This window comes from Microtus oregoni, unplaced genomic scaffold, assembly GCF_018167655.1.
Source record: "Microtus oregoni isolate MIOR12 unplaced genomic scaffold, Mior012 000091F_ref0000469, whole genome shotgun sequence".
In the NCBI taxonomy this organism is placed as follows: Eukaryota; Metazoa; Chordata; class Mammalia; order Rodentia; family Cricetidae; genus Microtus; species Microtus oregoni.
Window position 1 is genome coordinate 3949497 of NW_024544600.1, and position 24410 is coordinate 3973906.

General features: G+C 42.0%; 1 protein-coding gene across 5 annotated transcripts in view; it reads right to left on the bottom strand.

Moving 5' to 3' along the window:
* The window catches only part of Brca1 (BRCA1 DNA repair associated), a 71098-nt gene that overhangs the window by 29187 nt on the left and 17501 nt on the right, over window positions 1–24410 (bottom strand). For 2 of the 5 annotated variants that reach the window (XM_041644032.1, XM_041644030.1), the window contains exons 6-13: window positions 22642–22730; window positions 19438–19574; window positions 18306–18408; window positions 16861–16906; window positions 15033–15109; window positions 10351–13638; window positions 9315–9394; window positions 3989–4160 (exon numbers count right to left, since the gene is read on the bottom strand). In XM_041644032.1, the coding sequence (XP_041499966.1) occupies window positions 3989–4160; window positions 9315–9394; window positions 10351–13638; window positions 15033–15109; window positions 16861–16906; window positions 18306–18408; window positions 19438–19574; window positions 22642–22730 (3992 nt within the window). Of the gene's footprint in view, window positions 1–3988; window positions 4161–9314; window positions 9395–10350; window positions 13639–14993; window positions 15110–16860; window positions 16907–18305; window positions 18409–19437; window positions 19575–22641; window positions 22731–24410 lie in introns of all 5 variants that reach the window. The other 3 variants (XM_041644029.1, XM_041644027.1, XM_041644028.1) reach the window with 2 other exon arrangements.

Here is a 24410-nt window from a genome sequence, read left to right on the forward strand (position 1 = left end):
CGCCACCACCGCCCGGCCAAGAATTAATTGAAAATTAAATATCTTCCAAAACAAAACTGGAATCTATGAGTGATAGTACACACTTTTTTTCTTTTCTTTTTTTTTTTAAAATTGAGACAGCTTTCTCTGTAGCTTTGGAGCCTGTCCTTAGCTCTTGTAGACTAGGCAGGCCTCAAACTCACAGAGATCTGCTTGCCTCTGCCTCCCCTGGGATTAAAGGCATGAGCCACCACTGCCCGGCTGATAGTGCACACTTTTATCCTAGCACTTAGTAGGAAGAGACAGGGGAATCTGTGTCCAGGCCAGTCAGGCTACAGTCAGAGATCTTTTCTCAAAAAGCGACCAACCACTTTTAACACCAACCTTTGGGAGAGGCAGGTAATCAGGCTTGGTGTCAGAGGCAGGAAGACACAGAGTGAGTTACTCCAGGTCAGTCAGGCAAAAACCTGCTAAGAAAACAAAACTACCCCTCCCCCTAACACACACAAACAGGGAACATAAGCCATTTATCTCAGCTAATACCAACTCATTCAGAATTCCCAGGGAAGGATCCTAGAATAACTGAACAAGTGTTTCTAGAAATAAACATACTGCCAGCTAGAAAAGCTTGGATGTATCTGAAAATCACTTCTATCATAATGGGTCATGATCTTACATATGCTGTTTGCTTTCTGAATGACAGGGAACAGTGTGTGTGTGTGTGTGCGCGCGCACGTGCGTGTGCACGTCTGTTTTGAAAAAAACAAATCTACAGAGAAAGATAATTTATAATAAATATGTATAAATTTGTTCACAAATATTAGGCAGGCTGTGGAATAAACCTTAGACAAATAGGAAGATCTATGCAGAGGAGCAGGACACTGATTTTAAGAGCCCAGGGAAGAAGCTTTTATCACCCTTAAGAATCCTCCATCACAGGCTGGGGAGAAGGCTAGGGGATTAAAGCGCTTGCTATGTACATTGGAGAACCAAAGTTTGGATCCCCAAAATTCACATAAATGCTGTTTGGGCCCGACAGTCACATGTAATTCCAGCCTAGGAAGGCACAGACAAAGGATCCTCAGAGCAAGCTGTCTAGGGAGACTTGCCGTAACCGCAAGTTCTGGGGTTGACTGAGAGGCCCTGCTTCAAATGAGTGAAGTGTAGAGCAGTGGAGACTTTGACACCGACCTCTGGCCTCCACATACCAATGTACATGTGTGCTCACACACATGCAAACATACAATGAAAATGAAGAAGGATAAACGAATACTAAATCTTAAAAATAAAATAAACTTAGGGGCTAGAGAGATGGCTCAGAATTTAGGAGTAATAGCTGCTCTTCTAGAAGGCCCACGTTCAATTCCCAGCACGCACATGGCAGCTAACAACTATCTTCAACTCCAGTTCCAAGGTGTGCACATGGTGCAGACAATATACCATAAGTATAACTTAAAAAAATTAATATATAAATTTAAATAGTCACTAGCTAAAAGTAATGTATCAATGTTGGTTTTTCAGCTTTGAGAAAAGAATGACAATGGTCTAGGGATGTAACTTGGAAGAGTGCATACCTAGCATTCATGAATCCCTGTGTTCGAGTCCCAGCACTGCATAAAACAAGCATGGTATTGCTCACCCATACATAATTTGAACACTTGGTTAGTCGTGGCAAGTGGTTCAGCAGCTCAAGCTTATTTAGCTACACAGTGGGTTTGAGATCAGCATGAGATATATGAGACCTGTCTCAAAAAAGAGAGGAGGATTTGCTGTGGTCTTGTGCCCTGTCACTTATATTGTATTGTATTAATAAAACGCTGAGCCTGCAGTCCTGACCCAGACAGAGAGGAAGCAAGATGAGAATACCTCACTGATACAAGGTACCAAGCTGAGTGGTCTACAGACAAGAATTATGGGTTAATGTAAGTTATAAGAGTTAATAAGAAAGCCTGAGCTAATAGGCCAATCAGTTTATAATTAATGCAGGCCTCTGTGTGTTTCTTTGGGAATGAATGGCTGCAGGACAGGGCGGGACAGAAACCTCTGTCAACAAGGCCTGGCTGGAGTGTTAAGAGTGCTTGCTGCCGGGCGGTGGTGGCGCACGCCTTTAATCCCAGCACTTGGGAGGCAGAGGCAGGCGGATCTCTGTGAGTTCGAGACCAGCCTGGTCTACAAGAGCTAGTTCCAGGACAGGCTCCAAAACCACAGAGAAACCCTGTCTCGAAAAACCAAAAAAAAAAAAAAAAAAAAAAAAAAAAAAAAAAAAAAAAAGTGCTTGCTGTGTGACCATCGATACCTATGTTACATGCTCGGTGTAGTCACATGTGTACCTGTTACCCCAGTGCTGGTGGTAAGGGTTGGGGTGCAAAGACACAAGGTTTGCTGGGCTTTGCTGGCTGCCAGCCTAGCCAAAAAGAATGCAAACTACAAATGCAGGGAAAGACCCTACCTCAAAGAAGAGGACACCCATGTGTGCACACCCGCACACATACATGCACATCCACTATACACACACAGCACATTCACCAAATAAACAAATGATTACAGCTAACATTAAGGAAACATCAGAAACAAACTGAACTGGTGCAGGGAGGCTCTGGGAATCCTCCATATTATCACTGTACCTCTTCGTAGCCTGCTTACCCCTCGTGCTTGTGCTTGAGTCTATATTAAAAGTATCTGTGTAGTTCTGTCCTGGATCCTAAAGTTGCTCTGTAGACCAGGCTGGGCTTGAACTCAGAGACCCTGCTGCATCTGCCTCTCTGAGTGCTGTGATTAAAAGTGCATACTACTAGGCCCTGACTAAATATCTTTAAAAGGAAAAAGAAATCAATTTTTTCTTAATGTTTCAGCCTAAGGAGAGAAAGGCTCAAAACTAGAGTTGGCACCGACAGTGAAGCGTTTTAGAAAGGAGCCACAAAGAAACATTTTTATTCTTTTCACAAAGAAACATTCTATCTACCGATATTCAGTAGGGGAGGGGAGAGAAACAAACTAACATGTATGCCAAATAAGAGGCAGTAGGGTTAGGCAGATACTGACAGCTAGACAGTAACAATTCTTATCTTGTGCTTCAGAACTGAAAGCCTCGTCTATTTTCACAATAAGACAGTGACAGTACCCCAAAGATAACTGTATTGGGGACGGGACTCTGGGCTTCATTATCTGGTGATGAACTAAATGAAGATGCAGTTACAAAGAAAGTATTTAAGGAAATACATTTTGAAGCAGTGCCATAGCAACAGAGTTCCCAGCTTCCCTTGCATGAGTGACTGCTTCTATCTGAACATAAAAATATTACAAGGCACAAAGTGGAAAACAAGGTCACTATACTGAATAATGAACAGACGAGGGCCTAGGAAGTCAAAGGCCCCCAGAGGACCATGGAGGAAGTGCTGGAGGAGGAACTTGGCACCAAGTCAGGTGGGAAGCTAAAACTCTGGAGGGTTCCTAAGCACCAACTCCTCCTGTGGGTGTCCTACCGGACACACAGATTCTCTAAATGAAAACTTCCTCATGCCTGGCCCCTCTCGCCACACCCCAAGTGCTGGGATGATAAACACGCTCCAGCAAAGCCTGCTCTCCAACTGAAAACTCAAGGTGCAGCTCCTGAAAGAAGAGATCTCTTCCTAGAAACGAGAAAACACATGAAATAGGTCTTTGCTTTGTGATCTAGCACTATAAGGAGTATATCTCAATGGTTCCTTTTCATGGCTTTCTGAAATTACAGGTTATGCACTACCAACAACAACTAAGGACAAGAACTGTTTCTATTTCCCACGGGGTCTCCATGGCATCTCCCTGTAGACATGAATGAATCTTGGGTCCCTTTGAAGGGAACGTCACTTGTGAGAAAAGCTAGAAACAAGTCTCCCAATCACTCACGGAGGCGCTCAGAAAGTATGTGCTGAGCAAAGACCGCACAATCTCATCCTCACCTTCTGAAGGAAACGGCTACGGAAGGGAAAATTTTTGCTTGTGGTACTGGCATTTGTTCGGTGTCACAAACCTGTTCCTGACATGTTTTGTTCTGGATTTGGCGGGTCTTCGGGAGCAAGAGGGTCAGCTATGAGGGATGGGGAGTAGTCAGAAGGTTGGTTCCCTTGCTGCTCTAGCACAGCTTCCAGGTGGGCCATTTCCTGTTGCAGCTTTATCAGGTTATCCGTCATGGTAGCCCTCTGCTGTAAAACCAAAGAACACCAAGAGTCACAGACTTTAAAAAAGAGATACCATGCTGGGCAGTGGTGGCGCACGCCTTTAATCCCAGCACTCGGGAGGCAGAGGCAGGTGGATCTCTGTGAGTTCGAGACCAGTCTGGTCTACAGAGCGAGTTCCAGGACAGGCTCCAAAGCCAAGAGAAACCCTGTCTCGAAAAACCAAAAAAAAAAAAAAAAAGAGAGATACCATAAAATAAAGTAAAACTGTCACACCAATTAATTTCAGCACAAGAATTGAAATCACCCAGTATGGAGTTATAGGTTCTGACTGAATACCTCTTAATCCAACTAGACTCATGTGGTTAATGACCTTGAAATTATTTCAAAATACTGGAGGAGGGTGCATCCTCCAACTCTCCCAAATAGACTTACTTCATTGTAGCTCAGTATTTTCTTTTAAAGATGAAATAAAACAGAAAACGAAACAAAAAACAGTAACAGTACTTTAGGCTTAAAATTTGCAAGACTGTTAACATATTACATAAGCTATGCTTCAAAGATTTGATATTGTGCCGGGTGGTGGTGGCACATGCCTTTAATCCCAGTACTTGGGAGGCAGAGACAGGAGGATCTCTGTGAGTTTGAGGCCAGCCTTATCTACAGAGTGATTTCTAGGATAGCCACGGCCACACAGAGAAACTCTGTCTCAAAACAAAAACAAACAAATAAAAATTATGTATACAGATATTTGGCCTGCATATGTATACCTGGAACTCTCGGAGGTCACAGGAAGGCACTGTACCCACTAGGAGAGGAGTTGTGAGCCATCATACGGGACTTTTGTAAGAGCAGCAAGTGTTCATAACTGCTGAGTCATCTCTCCAGCTCCTGATTTGTTTAATATTTTACTTTTAAAAGACTTGTAGCTGAGAGTAGAGGTGCATGATGCTGTGCTCAGCTCCAAATACATTTTGTTTGTTTTTAAATGGACAAAGTGTTGAATCATCTCCTATGACATCCTAGAAAGCTTGTAACAACAGTTACTATTTTTTTCTTGTCGGGTGTGGCCACCTCTCCCAGCCCCTCCCAACAGCCTGGTCTATTCAAGGAGTTTCAGGCTAGCCAGGGCTACACAGTGAGACCCTGTCACAAACAATTTAGCAAGTCTAAGGTATTTGACAAGCAAAGAAAAGAGGCATATAAGGAAATTTCTAAAATACATGTTTCTTCACGACTTCTAAAAAGAATGATGCTGTTTTTCAGCTTAGGAAGGGAGACAGAATCTGTGTCACCTTCTGTCCCTTTCTTCTGACCCTTGAAAATGTCTTTGCTCTTCATTAAAAATAAGCCACTTTCCTAATCTACACAAAATTCACAGTTCTCAAGAGGATTTCACGACCACCCAAATTGTATCTGCAGCTTCACAAGGTTCCCACTGCTACTGAGACTGTACTGCTGTCAACATCTGCAGTGATGTGTATGCCACCACGTGGTACCCATGAGTACTGACATCACAGATGGCAGACCAATGCTTTAAAGGTTGACTAGTCCGCACCCACTCCCCCATCTAACCTCCAAATGGCCATTAAACACACCAGAAGATCAGAAGAAGCAGCAACTGGAGCACCGGGGCAGTGACTTTCTTTTGGGTTTTCCCACAGGAAGAAAACATAACTTAGACAAATTCTACTATAGGCAATTGCTCAACTGCATGAGGAAGCACAGTCAGACAGGTGACCAAGTCTGCTTGATTCGAATTCTGAAATAGCTATTAAAAGAGCTCTCTTCTCTGGTTCTAGGACTGGTACCAAAGCTACAGAGAAACCCTGTCTCAAAAAACCAAAAAAGAAAAAAAAAAAAAAGAGCTCTCTTTCAGTTCTATCCTCATATCCTCACACTTTAACAGTTGTGATTCGGCCCAAGTTCCCTAAAAGGCACGTTTATCAAGTCTCCTTTTTCCAAAAGGGACTTAAGTGGCATAATACGGCTCAGGTAATAAGTTAGTATTTTTGGACATTAAGAACTTTACTGTCCTCAGGACAAAGTTCAAATTCCTAAACAAGCCGTCCAAAACTCCTCTCACACCTTGATCTTATCTGCTATTATCCTCAGCATTTCCTGTTTTCTAGAGACCGAGGGAGTAGTCAGCCATCCTTAATCATTCAAGGCTTCTGGGTCTTTGCCTCAGTTGCTGACTCTTTCAAAGCCCAGTTTAGAAGACTGTCTATCAGGTAAACAGTTTGCCTCGTGACTTGGCTCGTGCTGCCAATGCATCGGTATACTCAGGGGAACACACAACTCTCTTGATGGGAGGAATCGTCCGTTGTTTATTTTGTTTGTTTTTAAGATAGGCCTATGAGCCTCCGGCTATGGGTGTACAACTGTGCAACGCCACGCCTGACCCCACTGCCTAGGAGAGAGTAAGTTCTTAGCAAATAGTTACTGCAGAAATGAATGAATGGATGAATTAGTCTTTGGGGTAACAAAAGGCGGCGGGGGGTGGGGGGTGGGGGCTGGCAAGATTGTTCAACTCAATGACTTGAGTTCCATCCCTGGGACCTGTATGGTGGGAGGAGACAAATCTTGCATCTTCGCCTGCCTGCTGTGGAATATGCATACATACGCATACAATAAGCATCAAAAACGTACATTAATGATGTCAAATTAGGCATTATCTATCATCTGTGACTCCTCAGTTCTATATAAACAGAGGGCAAAGACCCCAGTTCAATCATTTTGCTCCTCTGTGCCAGTCCAGATTAAAGTTACCTGTTTTGAATAGTTACTTGATAAAAAAAACTATAAAAAAATGAATCCTGAACAAACAAACATATTTCTGGGAATAAGATCAAAGGTACAAGAAACAACACAGTGGTGTATTGAATGTCAAATACAATACAGTATGGCTAAGACAGATGGGATAAAAACCTGGAACCTAAAAAACAAACAGCCAAGGGACAGAATTAGGTGACAGACATACTGACAGAGCCCACAATCTAAATCCAGAAAGGATCAGAGGAATTGAACACAGAAGACCTCCTAAGTCTTTCAATCATTCACTATGGCAATCTTGCAAAAGTAGAGAATTTGGGGGATAAAAAAGGCACAAAATGGACAGTTGTCTCAACGGTTTCTTCCCAACTCCCACAGGCTTCAGGCCTAGGATTCACTCTGCCCGGAAAATGTCTCTAGGAGCCAAGTCCTCTCCATTTGTTAAGCTCACAGCAATGCCTAGAGTTAAAAGACTTAAATGCTGGACACCACCTAGCGCTGGCAAAGGTACAGGAAAGTGGGTACTCCAAATACTACAGAAACTAGAAGAAGCACAGGCTGGCGCATTCCCTCTAACGAAAAGCATAACACTATGTGTCATACATCAAAATCAGAGATGTGATAATATCTAGCAATCAGGATGTCTACTAGAGCGCTGTGACTAATAGCAATGGTGCCATTTTGCCCAGAACCCTTGATAGGCAGCAAAGGGGCAAATCTATCATCATGCACTCACACAACAGAAAGCTATCCAGGTAACTAAGAAGATGTCAGATGTGATGGTGAACTCGTTACTCCAGCATTCAGGATACAGAGGCAGAAAGATCTCAAGTTCAAATCAGCCTGTATAACAAAGTGAGACACTGTCTTCTACACAATTCCCACACAATTAATAAAATGAAATGAAAAAGTCACAGACAACTTTTAACGATACAATAAAAGGTAAATCACAATATAAATGTATAGAACATTATTGCATGGGTTCTTTGATTTTGGAACTCAGAGATTCCACTTGCCTCTGCTTCTGGAGTGCTGGGACTAATGGGGTGTGTTACCATATCTGGCTCATTTTCTGAGTTTTTGAAGACAACAAAAATGTCTTTAGGAGTACTATGAATTCTCAGTTTCATTTAATTTAGTACTTTTTAGGAAAAGAAGAAAAATTACATGCTAGCAGCTAAAGCACATTTACACTTTAGGAGAGAAACAAAAGCTACAACAGGATGATTCAAAAGGTTCCAAATAACTCCATTTTACTCCATTTTACATGTACGTACTGGACCAGTGAGTTGGCTCAGAACATAAAAGCACTTGCCACCACACATGTGGGCCTGATTTGATTACCAGAACCTGCTTCCAGAAGATGTCACCTGACCTCCATATTTTCCCTGGTGGCAGACACACCCACACACATACAAACAAATAAATGTTAGTAAAAAGGAAAAAGAATGAGCCAATTACAATTTAAGGAAGATAAGCAAATCAACTAAAACCATACCGTCAGGTACAGAGAACTCTGAGCGGTACTCATGCTAGAACTAATAGGTATTCTGCATTAGATCCCGTGCAGGAATACAGAGGGAACCTCAAGAAGCTGCCCAGCTAGTAACGAATGAGAGACCCTGATGAATCTAAGGCTGGGATATAAGCTTAGAAAATTTTGGTGTTGCTTTTACTATATGAAAACTAGGTGACAGGAGCTAGGTCTGGCTGTGAGAAATATAAATAATGTTCTTTCCAAGAGACTGTACTGCCTAAGGTACAAAAGCATTCACACAACCAAATGATGAAGATTTAATAAAGCTGCTACCCCACACAAATGTCACCAGTCCATACCAGGTTGAGGAATGAATATCATGGAGGCTCTTTTCTAATGAGGAGGAGATGACGTATTATCATCAACAAGTAACTAGACTACAAAAGACGAAAATAACAAGAAATATCCACAGCACAGTGAAAGACAGTCCTGTAAGTTTCAAATTGGTTGAGAATAAATATATCCTTTTTGATACAATATTGCTTGAATATAACTCTGTTATGGGGTAAGTAGGTTTTAAGAACTGGCTTATTTATCCGGGCAATGGTGGCACATGCCTTTAATCCCAGCACTTGGAAGGCAGAGGCAGGGGATCTTTGTGAGTTCAAGGACAGTGTGGTCCATAGAGTTCTAGGACAGTCAGGGCTACAAATAGAAATCCTGTCTTGGGGTAGGGGGGAAATCTTTAAAGTTAGCATTCAGTGTTCTACAGTGAGTCAGATGGTATCAAAGCTATAAAAGATATTCCACCAGGGTACTTCACGAACAGATGTTAGGCCATGAATCCAGAGCTGACATTAGCAGGTCTAAGAATGTAGGATTCATTCCACCATGTACAGAGGACATCACCAACTTACGAATGCTTTTACCTGTGTGGTTAAAATATCACTCTGCGAGCAGTCTTCAGAGAGGTTCGTCTCACTCTCGTATCCAGATGCCGCTTCACCTACTGACAAGAACATGAGCCTCAGATGGAAGAGCAACCATGACCTCTGTGCCCTGCGCTACCTGCCCCTTTCCTTCTCACAGCACTCGCTACACTTTCAGGTTACCTAAAGGACTAAACCTGGGGCGCTGGATTTTCTTTCAGAACTCCTACAACAGGCTGGGTGTGGTGATGAGTGCTTTTATTCGTGGATTTTGGGAGGCAAAGGCAGGCAGATCTCTGATCCAGGCCATCCAAGGCTACATAGAGAAATCATGTCTTAAAAAACCACAAACAAATTGGAAAATATTCCGCAATAAAAATCAGAAGCAATTAGGTCATTCAAGTTCATCCTATCAGACATTCTGGCTGCATGAAGGCATTTTAAAAAGATTTTATTTTTATGATTTTTAACTTTGTATATGTTGTGTGTCTGTGTGGGTTACTTATATATGAACATAGCAGGTACCTGTGGAAGCCAGAAGCATTAGATTCCCCACTAGAGCTGGAGTTACAGGTTATGAGTCACCTGACATGAATGCTGGGAACCAAACTTAGGTTTATTGCAAGAGAGAATCTATAATTTCCCCCTTCATTTATGTTTATTGTATGTGCATTGGTGTTTTGCCTGCATATATGTCTATATGAGGGTACTGGATCCTCTGGAATGGAAGTGACAGACAACTGTGAGCTGCCATGTGGCTGCTGGGAACTGAACTTGGGTCCTCTGGAAAGAAAAACCAGTACTCTTTAACATCTGAGTCATCTCTCCAGGGCCCCACCCCCCAAGAGTGTCTATTCTTAAATACCCCTGTCTCTACAGGCCCAGGAAAGACTTTTGACTTTTAAAGAAAAGAACTATAGGAAGATGATCTTTCAAGTTTAAGCAGCAGTCAATGTAACTGTACTTGGAAACTCATGTATCCCAAAGAGATGTGAACATTTAGCTCACTTCCATAGACTGGTGCAAACAAAACTACCTGAATCTGGGATTATAATATCCTCTTCTTGGTCATCATCGTCTAGGCACGTTCCCATGTCCTCGTCATCTGAAATCAGTTCCTTGTCACTTCGGAAATCCTCCTCCTCCTCGGACTGGCGATGCGTTTGTTTGGAAGGAGGATTAGACAAGGGATCCTGGGAGGCTGCATTGGCAGCTGAGTCCTGGACCACAGTGTGCTGGGAAGAGAACAAGCTGCCAGACCACTTGGCGTCCTCACTAAGGTGATGCTCCTGAGATGCCTCTACCAGGATCACCTCATTATCGTTACTGTAGTCGCTGATGCCACGCTTCAATGTTGCCTGGGTCCCCGCTGCTTTCTCTGACAGATGCTGGGTCACAACACTGCCAGGTCTGGTTCTGGTAAGCTCAGGTGTATTGCTTACTCTGCCAAGTAAGTGCTGGAAGCAGGGGAGGTCTTCCTCCTCGGAACACTCGCTCTCTTCTGAGGACTCTAACCTCCTAGGCCCCCTGCGGAGAGTCCGAGCCAGTGAGGCGTGGTTTAAAGGGCTGGGGCTCCTACTGAACTCTCTTCTCTGGACACTCCCGTTAAAAACAGCGGACTTCTCCATTACGTCAACGTCACCGAAGCTAGTATTTCCCTGTATTTCAACATCATCCAGCAGGTCATCAGGTGTCTCCGAACAAACTTGAAAAATATGACCACTCCCCATGGGTTGTTCGGGCTTATCTGAGAACAGACATGGAGAGAAGTCTGCACCAACAGCCTCACCTTCCTGTTTTTTTATTTCAAGATATTTATAATCACCCACAGGAAAACTTGGTTTACAGACTCCAGGATGCATAAGACCTAATGGGAGCACAGTATTTGACTCAGTCCCTCTGTTTCTACCTCGTTGTCCTTGGGAGTTTTCACCGCTGGAAGATACTTCATTAATACTGCCCGAGTCGGCATCTTGACAAGCGTCTTTTCTGTTCCGGCTAATTGTGTGCGCTGTACTTTGAATAACAGTCTCATTTCCCATTCCCTTTTCAGTCGACAATGGATCTTTCTCAAAATGTTTCTCTGACAGGGTTTTCTGATGGTCAGTTTTTAAGGAGGATGTGATGGGAGAGACTGACTGCTTAAGATGGGAGTTTTGTGGAATTCCAGGGTTACCTGAAGTGCTGAGATCATTTTCATGGCTTCTGTACTGAGATGAGGGACAAAGCCTGGACACTCCAGCACAGGCTGGATCAATGCCTGGCTTACCTTCATGATGAAGCAGAGGTAAACCTACTGTGGCAGTCCCTGCCTGTACACGGCCGGTTTCAGACTCTTTGTGTCCCTGCTTTTCTTTGTTTTGTTCACTTTCAGAAGTCACTTTTGGACTCACTTCCCTTAAGGACACAGAGGAAGCACGAGCTGTTACATACTCCTTTTGGGGATCTCCTGGGTTTGAAAATAACGCAAATGACTGGCGCTTTGAAACCTGAAATGTATTCTGTAAATACTGAGTGTCAAGTTCACTCTCTTCTGTTTCTGCTGTCCCCTCAGTGTGGCTACTTTTGTGTCTTGGTGGATACTTGAAGCACACTGTGCCACTTCTGGCATCTTCGGAACCATGGACCGGTTCCTTGAGGTTTTCACTTGCTACAAACTGAGGCACACGCAGACTGGATCCTGTTTTTGCATATCCAGCAGTGTTGGCTTCTAATAACGACACACTGCTCTGAGTGTCATAATCAGTGTCAGGGACTAGTGAAACACTGCTACTCTCGGCAGATCTCTCAGTGGGCAAACCTTGCCCTCCCCCCAGCACTAGCTCCTTCAGGTCTTTGGTACCGTCAGACACTTGGCTTGTCTCAGGTTTCCCTACTTCTTTTCCCTGAGGGTTAGGATTGACAGGTCCTTGAGCTATGTTTGTTAATTGCTGTTCTGAGTAAGCATCACTGGCCCTTCTCTTCTTTATTTGTTCATTTGGATCATTATTCTTCTTGGCATCTGCTGCAGGTTCTGTGTCCTCCAGGAGTTGAGCCTTTCTAATATGCCTAAGGGTAGAATTGTTTTTCTTTGTTTCTTCACTGCTGCTAAAACTATCAATTTGAAACTCAGCACAAGCAGGTGGACTTGGATTCCTATAGACTGGCTCAAGTGCCAGAACACATCTGGAGGAAGACTTCCTTCTCAGCCTGTTCTTAGGTGCTTTCGAACTGTGGGCATTTAATTCTAGCTCCAAATCGCTTATACTGTGGCTTATAGGTTTGGCTTTAGTTGTGAAAACAGACTCTCTTCCCAGTGATTTTACTGGATTAGCATTTTTCTCTGTATGAAGATTATTACCTTTTGCTTCGTTCTCTTGACCATTACTGGTAATGCCCATCATTTGGCCATCTGGCTCTGTTTGGTCGGCTCCCTGAATTATATTTTCAGGAGTCTTTTGAGTAACTGTTAAATCTACTTTCTTGATAAAATCCTCAGGATTAAGGCACGTAGTCCTCCTTTTACGTTTTAATTTATTTGTGAAGGGGTGCTCTTGTGTTATCTGTGGTTCTGTAAATGTGCCTATAATTTCAGGTACATGGTTCAAGTGAGGGTGGCTTCCCTTTCTCTGATAGGTTTTCCTGAATATTTTGTCTTGGATATTATTCTCTACTGGTCTGGAGAAGTCTCTTTCACTTTTACACTTGAAAGCTCTGTGGGGATCAGAGGCCACTGAGTCCTTTTCCTTTGAAGAACTGGAGTGTCCATCTTCGTCATGTGAAGCTTCTAACACCACAGCCGCCTCAGCGTCTAAGCTGTGCCTCCTGTCAGATGTGCCATCAGAAGTTAGCATCTCACCAGCTCTGGAAAACCACTCGTTCACCTTCTGAATGCTGCTATTCAGCGCTATCCAAGGAACATCTTGGGTAGCTCTAGAATCCTCAGGGCACAGACTTTTCTGATTATTCCAAATTTTCCTCTCACAGAGGGAATCAGCATTCAGCTCTACCTTTTTCTCAGCGCTGGGAATCTGCCTATCATCACATGTTTCTTTACTTTCAGCCCATCTGTTCCGTTGGCTCCTTGTGAAGCCAGACTGTTTTCTTTTATTATAGAATTCAGCCTTTTCTACATTCATTCTGTCTTCAGTGAGGAATAAACTGCTGTTCTCATGCTGTAATGAGCTGGCATGAATATCTGTGCCACATGGCTCCACATGTAAGTTTGAAACAGAAACACTCTGACATTTTTCTGGATGCCTTTCAGTTGCATGATTCTCAATGGGGTTCACATCTTTATCACTGCACTGATGCTGTTCAGTATTTGTTACATCCTCACAAGCAGCTGAAATATATAAAATAACAAGGTACTTAAAAATGGAATTATCATGAGAAAATACACACTTAATACAACTTTGGAGTAGAAATGAATCCATTAACCCTACTTTTTTAAATTTTAGATTAAAAACATTTTAAGTGTATAAACGTTTTCCTTGCATGCATGTATGCGCAGCACAGGCATGTCTGGTGCTCAGAAGACAGAAGAGGGTTTCAGATCCCCTGAAACTGGAGTTAGGAATGGTTGTGAACTACCATGTGGATGTCGGAAACCAAACCCAGGTCTTATGGAAGAACAACAAATTCTCTTAACTGCTGAGCCATCTCTCCAGTCCCAATCCACTAGCTTTTTAAAATATTTGTTGTTGTTATTATTATTATTGGTTTTTCAAGACAGGTTTCTCTGAGTAGCCCTGGCTGTCCTGGAATTCACCTGCCTCTGCATCTGAGTGCTGATATTAAAGGTGTGCCCTGTCATCACCCAGCTTCCACTGGCTTTAGCAAAGCTAACATCATAAACTACGAGTATACTGAATCTGTAGCTCACCCTTTCTTTTTTTAAATATTTACTTATTATATATACAATAAATATTCTGTCTGTGTAAGTCAGCAGGCCAGAAGAGGGCACCAGACCTCATTACAGATGGTTGTGAGCCACCATGTGGTTGCCAGGAATTGAACTCAGGACCTTTGGAAGAGCAGGCAATGCTCTTAACCACTGAGCCATCTCTCCAGCCCCCTATAGCTCACACTCTTTCAAGCTACCCCATTATGCAGTCTGATACTTTCCTAAAGATGGAAATTAGATCACATTTCCTACTCTCTAAAGCTGAAGAAAAAGAAGGCGATTATTTGATCAACAGCCCTCAACTTTCTGTTCTGTTTGCAGACTGATGCACTCTACAGTTAAAACCTAGCTGACAGCTGGGTGTGGTATTCCATCACGGAGCAGGCTAAGGCAGGAAAAACGCTGGTAGATAGTTCAAGGTCAGCGTGAGCTGTAGTATGTTTGTTTCTAAATCAGCCAAAACAAAAAGAAGCAAAAACCAGGTGGCAAAAATGAAATATATCAACTAAGGAAAGGACAGCAAGGGCTGGTGGTATGTGACTACAATCCCAGCACTTGGGTGGTTTAAACAAAAGGATGGTTAGACTACTCTGAGTTATAGAGCAGAATTGTCTAATGGCAGCCTGTAGCTACACACGAGATACTATGATCGCACCAGTATAGTGCCATTCGCTGTCACACAATGGCAGCTCAAAAAAATCTTAATTCGTTAAAGATGCTGTGAATCATAAATTATAAATAAATTTGGAACCTGATCTTCAGATTAATTTAATTACAGAACTGCATCTACCTACTCTCTTTAGTGTCATCAAGTTGGGAAGGCTTGACATTACCCTTTCTTGCAGACTCCAGACTGGCTTCATCTCCAACTCCCCGAGGGGTGATCTGTAACAATTCCTGGTCTTGCACACTAAAGGAGGGAAAGAAAGAAGCCCGGATGAGAAATTCTAGTCATATGCTCACAAATCTGTCTGATGGGCAAGATCAAATATTTTAGCTCCCCTAGATAGGGTCGTAGCAGCTGAGTAGACTGACTCACCTTTCGGAATCTGCTCTCCTTTAAGTGCCTTTCAGTAAAAATAGAATGATTAAAAACTGAGAACAGAGCCGGGCGGTGGTGGCGCACGCCTTTAATCCCAGCACTCGGGAGGCAGAGGTAGGTGAATCTCTGTGAGTTCGAGGCCAGCCTGGTCTACAGAGCTAGTTCCAGGACAGGCTCCAAAGCCACAGAGAAACCCTGTCTCGAAAAACCAAAAAAAAAAAAAAAAAAAAAAAAAAAAAAACAAAAATAAAAAAAAAAACTGAGAACAGTCACAAAGATCAGAATAGTGTAGAACACTGCTTTTTGGATATGCAAATAAGAGCACACTTGTATGCTTAGGGACCACTGGGGAATTCTAAGAACCAGAGGTTGGAAAGTGGACAAGACAGAGCCACTGCACTCATGAGCTCGTTACAGCCATGGTCGTTTGCACAACATCTGCACAAGATCAAGCCTGTCAACATTCTAGCATATAAAGGGGAGGGGTTCTTGAGCCCACACCCCTAACTAAGGAGCTACAGACAGATCATTGATTCTGAGGGAGAGTTAGTTTCCTTCAGGGGTATGGGGCTCCTTGTAAGCTGAGATTGAGTACACTCTCCAGTGGCTGGTCCAAACCCTCGAGTAATGGAGATATGGTTCAATGTTTTTTGTTTGTTTCGTTTGTTTTGTTTTTGGCTTTTTAAGACGGGATTTCTCTGTGTACTGCTGGCTGTCCTGAACTCAGATATCTGCTAGTCTCTGCCTCCTGAGTGGTGAGACAAAAGGCATGCGTGACCACGTCTGGCTGAGAAATGGCTCAGTGTTAAGAGCTCTGGATTCGATCTCTAGCACCCACAGGATGGCTCGCAGACACCTGTAACTCCAGTTCCAGGGAACAGGATGCACTCTTTTGGACTCTTCAGGCACTAGACACAAATGTGGTACACAAATATATGTTCAGGGAAAAGAAATACACATAATTTTTTTTGAGACAGTCTCTCTCTGTAGACCAGGATGGCCTTGAACTCACAGACATCCACCTACCTCTGCCTCACAAAAAAAGAATTCTGGGATTAAAGGTATGTGCCACCAAGTCCTGCTCTACATAAAAGTTAAAATAAAAACTCTTTAATCTCTACCACTGAACCCCACTTCCAGCCCACCCCCTCCAATTTTAAGGTTAGGTAAAAGTAATTTGTAGCCAATATTTTATGGATAATGAATGAACAGTTATCACAGATCTTAAAAGAAGAAACTGGAAGATTATAAATAAAATTAAACTTTTTGGGCGATGTGTGTTATTTTATGCCTTTAATCACTCAGGAGGCAGCAGCTAGAGCTCCGTGAGTTCCAGAACAGCCAGGGCCGCACAGATCCTGCCCCTAAATAAATAAATAAATTCTCTCATACTTTCACCAGTCATAATCACTACCATATCTGAGAAACTCAGAGAATTAAGTGTGTGCTGACTGCCACTGTTATCTAAAACAAATAAAAGAGGTTTCCCAGGAAATAAAGGGGACGAAACTAAATGATCCTTATGTTTTCTTCTAACACCATGACCTAAACCCAGGACCCTCAATAGTAATTACAGATGAAAATATCAGCTTCACAGACAAAGGCTCCTTATGACTCACCTGCAGCCATCTGATTTATTAACTATCTCCTCAGAAGAGTCAGACCCTTAGAAAACAAAGAACAAAACCCCAAAATCACTCAAGGTTTTTAATTAAAAGGATCAAAAAAAAGGTTTCTTGCAAAACATACCGTAGTTCATCCAGAAATATTTATAATGCATATTTTGTATAAGTAATGTCACACTATATAAATAATGCCCACTGTGTGGCAGGTTCTAACATATGTGGTAACACAGAGTAGCGACAGAAAGCATGGACTCCGAAGCCCACTTCCTACATCCAAATTCTTTTTTGTTGTTGTTTGGTTTTCGAGACAGGGTTTCTCTCTGTAGCCCTGGCTGTCCTGGAACTCACTCTGTAGACCAGGTTGGCCTAGAACTCAAGATCTGCCTGCCTCTTGAATGCTGGGATTGAAGGTGTGCACCACCGCCTGACCATACTTCCAAATTCTTAACCTTGTTTACTTAATTTTCTCATGCATAAAATTAGTAACTACCTCTGGACCAATATCTTAGATACAACAGCACCTAAGATACGATTCAGTGCCCCTAAATAGTAACTGATATGAATTGCACTACTTTTATTAACACATATGTGTGTGTAATGCAGATGTCAGAGGGCAACGTACTGGAGTTGGTTCTCTCCTTCCACTATGTAGACTCTAGAAATTGAATTTAGGTTATCAAGCTGGTGGCAAATGCCTTCACTAACAAAGTCATCTTACCACGCCCCTGGAATATTTGTACAAAGCAACAGCATTGTTGATGGATATATTATGATTAGAAGACATACAAGTTAATTTCAGTAAATCCAATAAATGTTATAAAGATACATGTGATGGAGGAAGCTCCTTCTACATACATGGTGGTGCAGGGAACTCGAAATAGAACCATTCTTTCCAATTTGATTATTTATTTATTTTTAGATAGGGTTCTTCTCCATGTAGCCCAGGTTGACCTCAAACTCATGATTCTCCTGCTTCAGTCTCTCAAGTGCTGAATGACAAACTCAGTCACCCTCACAAATTCTAGAAAAGATGGTTAGAGTCCTGTCTGAGCTTTGAGCTCATTTCTTTTTTTTCCCCTTTCTTTTTGGCTGACTGGAGACTGAGTGCAGGGCCTGAACAGTTTTCTTAGATCTCTCTAAATGTTAAGGCAACTAATCATGTTCTTTTTTATTTTGACTTTATATTTTTTCAAAATTTACTTACATTTATAACCAGACATCTTTTCTTTCATTCCTTTTTATAAAGTAAGATTCTACAAGGTGTGAAGTGTTAACTTTTACATAATTTAGAATTCACGATAGAGCCCATAAAATTATATTGTACTTCATTTACCGAAATTCAGAGCAACACATATAAATCACAATTAAGATTTTTGATAAAATTTTAACCCAAACAGCCTAGCAATTACTTCGAACTTAATGAAACCTGAGACCCTTACCTAATTCAATGTACACAGATTTCTTTCGAGGCCGTGCCTGCTGATTTTTCTTCGTCGATCTCACAATTCCAAGGTTAGAAAGCTGGACACTGAGACTGTCTTTCTGTTAAACCGTAGAGAAGGCCAAAGTTTTATGTTTTGAAAATTTCCTTTATTTTTCCAAAACTAATTATAATCATGAGTATTTCCTAAGTATTAATACAAAAATTTAAAGCTGATAGTCTGTGTTTCCAATCATATTTGAGAAGACTGGCAACATAAAATACATAAAAAAACATAAATGGTAAGAGGAATGCCTGGGGGGGAGGTTACAAAGAAAAACAGAGGTAGCAAGGCTGGGAGTCAAGTGAAAGCCCCATGAAAATGTCTTAGTGTTCTTTAACATATTATGTACTGATGTAAAAAAAATAAGTCAGGCACTATAGAGATGACTCAGTGGTTAAGAACACAGGGTACTCTTGCAGAGAACCCAAAGCACCTGCATTTATATGCACAAAACCACACAGACACACACATTAATTAAAGATAAAAATAAATCTAGTCAGGCAGTGGTGACACACGCCTTTAAACCCAGTGAGTGCTCTGGAGGCAGAGTCAGAAGGATTCGAGTTCAAGGTCTACAGAGTGAGTTTCAGGACAGTCAGGGCTACACAGAGAAACCCTGTCTCAAAAAAACAAGAAATAAATAAAATAAATCTAAACCGTTTAAATAAAAACATTTTAAAAATGACTAATGACAATCATAAAATCCCAGTATTCCTATGAACAGTAAAGGTATATTTGGAATCTCTGTTATCCAGTCACATACAGAGTAAGTCATTACGTTAAGTTGAAGTAATTTTCAAATGCTTACAAGAGATACACATATAACAAGCAATGTTCTTGTTTCAGTTTCAGACAAGCATCAGTGCTGAAGTTATAAAACGGGAAGGATTATAAGATGTCTCTTGATCACAAGAGGTTCCCTGCACTTCTAAGTTCATAATTCTTACTTATTGGGACACTTGTCCAGCCACTTAATTTACCAGCAATTTCTCTTTACTAAGTTTTCATGTAAATCCACTCAGTCACTAATTCACAACGCTAATGCTTAATAAATAATGCCAGAAAAGAAAACAGAAAACAGCTTTACCAAGGTGTCATTTCCAGACTCAATCTGCCGAACTCTTTTGACTCGGTTTCGGTAGCCCACACTCTGGATTATAGACGTGTCCTCATTCAAAGGTTCAGAAGAATTTTTCGTTTTTGAAAAGCTGTAACTGCTCGCAACTTTGAAACATAAAGTACCATGTTTTAGTTGGAAGAAAACAATAATCTTCCTTAAATACCCAAAAAGAATACTGTGTTTGCTCTGTGCTGTGTAAGGATAATGCAAACAACGAAACAAGCCTGGTGGTGGCGGCAGCACACACCTTTGATCCCAGCTCTGGAGTGGCAGAAGCAGGAGAGTCACTGAATTCCAGGATAGCCAAGGCTACAGAAAGACCCTATCTTGAGAAACAAACAAAAAAATAACAATTCATTATAGATATATTTAATTGTTTCATTGTATGTTTGGGGCAGATTCTGTGTATCCCTCATTAGTCTAGAATTTGACAGCTTTGAACTCACAGAGATCCATCTGCCTCTGCCTCCTGAGTACTAAGATTTAAGGTGTATGCCACCATGTCTGTCTACCTTTAATTTCTAATTTACTCTTTATGTGTATGTGTGTATGTATGCATACGTTCACATGTAGCACGTGGGTGTAGGTGCCTGTAGAAGTCAGCAGGCACTGGACCCCCAGAGTTGTAAGCCACCTGCTGTCATTGATGAAATCTAAATCTAGGTCCTCTGTAAGAGCAGCTAAGCATTCTTAATTATTGAGCCATCGCTCCTGATTATCTAAATTTTTTTATATAATTTTGGTTTCTTTTTTTGAGACAGGGTTTCTCCGTAGCTTTTGGTTCCTGTCCTGGAACTAGCTCTTGTAGACCAGGCTGGCCTCGAACTCACAGAGATCCACCTCCCTCTGCCTCCCGAGTGCTGGGATTAAAGGCGTGCGCCACCACCGCCCGGCTGGTTTCTTTTTTTTAATTAATTTTATTTATTATATATAGTGTTCTGCGAGCCTGTATCCCTGCAGGCCAGAAGAGGGCACCAGATCTCATTACAAATGATTGTGAGCCACCATATGTGGTTGCTGGGAGTCGAACTCATGACCTCTGGAAGAGCAATCACTGCTTTTAACCTTTGAGCCATCTCTCCAGCCCCCTAAAGAATTTTTTTAAAGTCCAGTTTAGAAATTCACAGACTATGCAAGTTATTTTTATAGCCCCTACACACTTAAAAACTAATAAATTTGCCCATTAACAAACTTATCATATTTCTCTCTATTTAAGGAGTAACAATGTAAGGTGCACCACTACTGTTTGTGCCACTAAGAAAGGAAACTTAAGCAATGACATACAACTGATAAAATGCTCCAATTTCAGAGACATTAAAATACACATTTCAGGAATAAAGAATAAAATGTAAGGCTGATAGGAATGGTTTGAAATAATACAGGATGGCAGGATGGCTCAGCAGGGCCAAATGCTTGCTATGAAGCCTTCTGCCCTGAGTTTGATTCTAACCCGTGGAGCTAAAGTTAACCTGTAGGCCTCACTTGCCCAAGGACAAAAACCTTCCTGGAATGCTGGAGGCTGTTGTTCACCTAAGATAGTAAGTCATGTGTCCTCACTTCAGAAAACAAGGTTTTGGTTGCCCCAAATACACAGGATGTGCTTGATCACACATAGGTGGGAGGTATTCGGGCAGGAAGTATGTCAGGATGTATGCTTGGTCCCCATTGGAAGAAGGCAGATAGCCTTGTGGGCTCTACCTTTATAAGCAGACTAACCTAATCCAGTGCCATTCTCTGGGAATCCTGGGTACGGACCTGCCCAGGCCAGTGTTAAAATAAAGTTTGCTTTAATTAGACAATTGTGGATTTGTTCTTTCTCCTTGAAATTTTCAGGTTTAAACCCATGTAAATGAAGGAAGAAAAATCCTAAAGCTGTCCTCTGATTTCCAAATGTGTGACCCAGCAAATGCACGTCTGCACTCAAACAAACTACCTCAAGCAATAAAAATTTTAAAGTTAGAGCTAGTGAGTAAAGGCAGTTAGCAACAACCCTGAAGGTCTCAGCTCAACCCCTAACGCCCACATAGTAGAAGAAAAGAAGCAACTCCCGAAAGCTGTCTGGATCTGTACATATATGCTGTGGCAGGCCTAAGCCACACCCCGCTATACACACACACAAACAAAAGTAACTTAAAAAAATTAGGGCTGGAGAGATGGCTTAGTAGTTATAAGAGCACTGGCTGCTCTTCCAGAGGATCCAGGTTTGATCCCCAGCATCCACATGGTGGCTCAAAACCATCGTAACTGATTCCAGAAGATTCAACTCCTTCTGGAGTCTGCAGGCGGCAAGCACGCATATATGATACACTGACATACATCGGCTTAGTTAGGGTTTCTGCTGTTGCAGTGAAACACCATGACCAAAGCTGGGGAGGAAAAGGTTTGGCTTACACTTCTATATAACAATTCATCATCTAAAGCAGTAAGGACAGGAACTCAGGCAGGACAGGAACCTGGAGGTAGGAGCTGATACAGAGGCCACAGAGAATACTGCTTACTGGCTTGCTTATCATGGCTTGCTCAGCCTGCTCTCACAGAACTCAGGATCAGCAGCGCAGGGGTGACCTACTCACAATGGGCCGGGCCCTCCTACATCAGTCACCAAGTAAGAAAATGCCCAACAAACTTGCCTATAGCCCAATCTTATGAAGTTATTTTCTCAATCGGGGTTCCCTCCTCTCAAATGACTCTAGCTTGTGTTAAGTTGACATAAAATTAGCCAGCACACACGTAGGCAAAATTCCCATATACATGAAATAATTTTTATTATTTTAATTTAAATTTTTAAAAAAAAATAGAGATTAAAGAGGCTGGGTAGAGCGCTCAGTAGCTGCATGACATGGGGACTTGAGCTTGATTCCCGGCGCTCATATAAAAAGCTGGGCACGGGGAACACAGACACAAGGGATCCCAGCCTAATTGGCAAGCAGGTACCAGTGGAAACCCTGTCTCAAAAAGCCACGTGGATTGTTCCTGAGGAACAATACTTGAAGATGACCTCTGGGCTCCATAGAAATACAGACTCAACTGCCCCAGCCCAAGCTCCCTGCAATAAATAAAACATAATTCCAGGCACAGATTTAACATAACCAGACCAAAGTCTCATCACCTATTCACATAAAATAATGTGAATAAGGTTCCCCAGCCAGCCCTTGAGCATGCAACACTTACACTGTATTCCTGTATCGAGCTCAAAAGCATCAGTGATTTTCAGCAGCTCTTCAACAAGTTGACTAAACCTTGTACTTCCTTGCAGGCTTCTGAAATTGTTTTGAGATATGTGATTAATTTTAAGCACACTAAAATAAAGACATGCAAACACATAGATTGTAAGTTTTCTAATAGCAGGAAGCACAAACTCAAAGAATCAGTACAAATAAACACACATACCAGTGACATCACATTATAATCACTGACACGAGAAAAAACTTTGGGCACACTTATTTTGCTTTGATTTTGTGTCTGTGTGTGTTCATTCTCTTTTTGACTATACTTTTTTTTTTTTTAAAGAAAGGATGTCTCTGTGTAACAACAGCCCTGGCTGTCCTGGAACTCACTCTGTAGACAAGGGTGGTCTCGAACTCAGAGAATTTGCCTGGCTCTCCCTGCTGGAATTTGACTGTATTGATTTTTAAAATATTTTGGTGACTCATACAAGACCACCAAAAGCCTAAATCTCCCTAATATTAGTATCCTGGACTAGGCATGGCTGTACATGCCTGTGATCCTAGCACTTGATAGGCAAAGATGGAGGGATTAACTCAAGGCCAATCTGGGCTACATGATACTGTTTCAAACAAAACAAAAAAACCAGGCAGAGTAGCACATCCTGTAATCTCAACTGAGCCAAGAGGATCTGTAGTTTGAGGCTAGCCATAGTAATTTCAAGGCCAAACAGAGACTCTGCCACAAAGTTCCACCTGGAATGCAGAGTAGACATAAATCAAGAGCAGATTCTTAATATCCCAAACCAACCTAACCCCTCACTGCCAGCTCTGCTTCTCAGATTTCCATCAAATAGACACCAAAATCCAAAGACAGATTTAGGTTTACATAGAACAAAATTAACTCCCCCTTTAAATATCTGCCCACTATGTATTAAACATTGGAGAAACAACAGTACTAGTGAAGGAGATGAAGGCATTGCCCTAATAAAGCTAACTGTAGGAGCAATGTTTGAGACACGGAAGTGCAGCCCCATCTGAGATAGACTGTTGATTCTTCTGTATTCAGAACAGTCAGAAAAGACAATATGTTATCTATGGCCATAGCAGCCAAGTGCTCCTGATCACATTTGGTGTTGGAAGCTAAGCAGGATGGGGGCTAGTGAGCATGTGGATGGGAAATAAGGTACTAAGTTGCTAAGACTGAGTGATGGCAGATGTCCCAAGAACATCCAAGGAAATAATCTTAGAAATAATCTGTTCGCTAAGCACTTTAAAAAAATTTGTCTATCTATCTATCTATCTATCTATCTATCTATCTATCTATCTTGTATACAATATTGTCTGTGTGTATGTCTGTAGACCAGAAGAGGGCACCAGACCTCATTACAGACGGTTGTGAGCCACCATGTGGTTGCCAGAAATTGAACTCAGGACCTTTGGAAGAGCTCTTAACCTCTGAGCCATCTCTCCAGCCCCCAGCACTTTTCTTTGAGACAGGGTCTTCCCCCACACTACGTAATCAAGGATAACCTTCACAGGCAGATCCTCTAACCCCCACTTCCTGAGGACTGCTGTCCAGATATGCGAAACCACGCCCGCCTTTATTTTATCATTTTGTGTGTAAGTCTGTCTTGTCTGCCTACATGTGTGTGCAACATGTGTATGACTGTGCCCACAGGTCAGAAGACTCCCCGTGGGACCTGAGTTATAGACAGCTGTAAGCTACAAATACCCTTAACCTCTGAGTCAACTTTCCAGCCCTTATTCTTATAT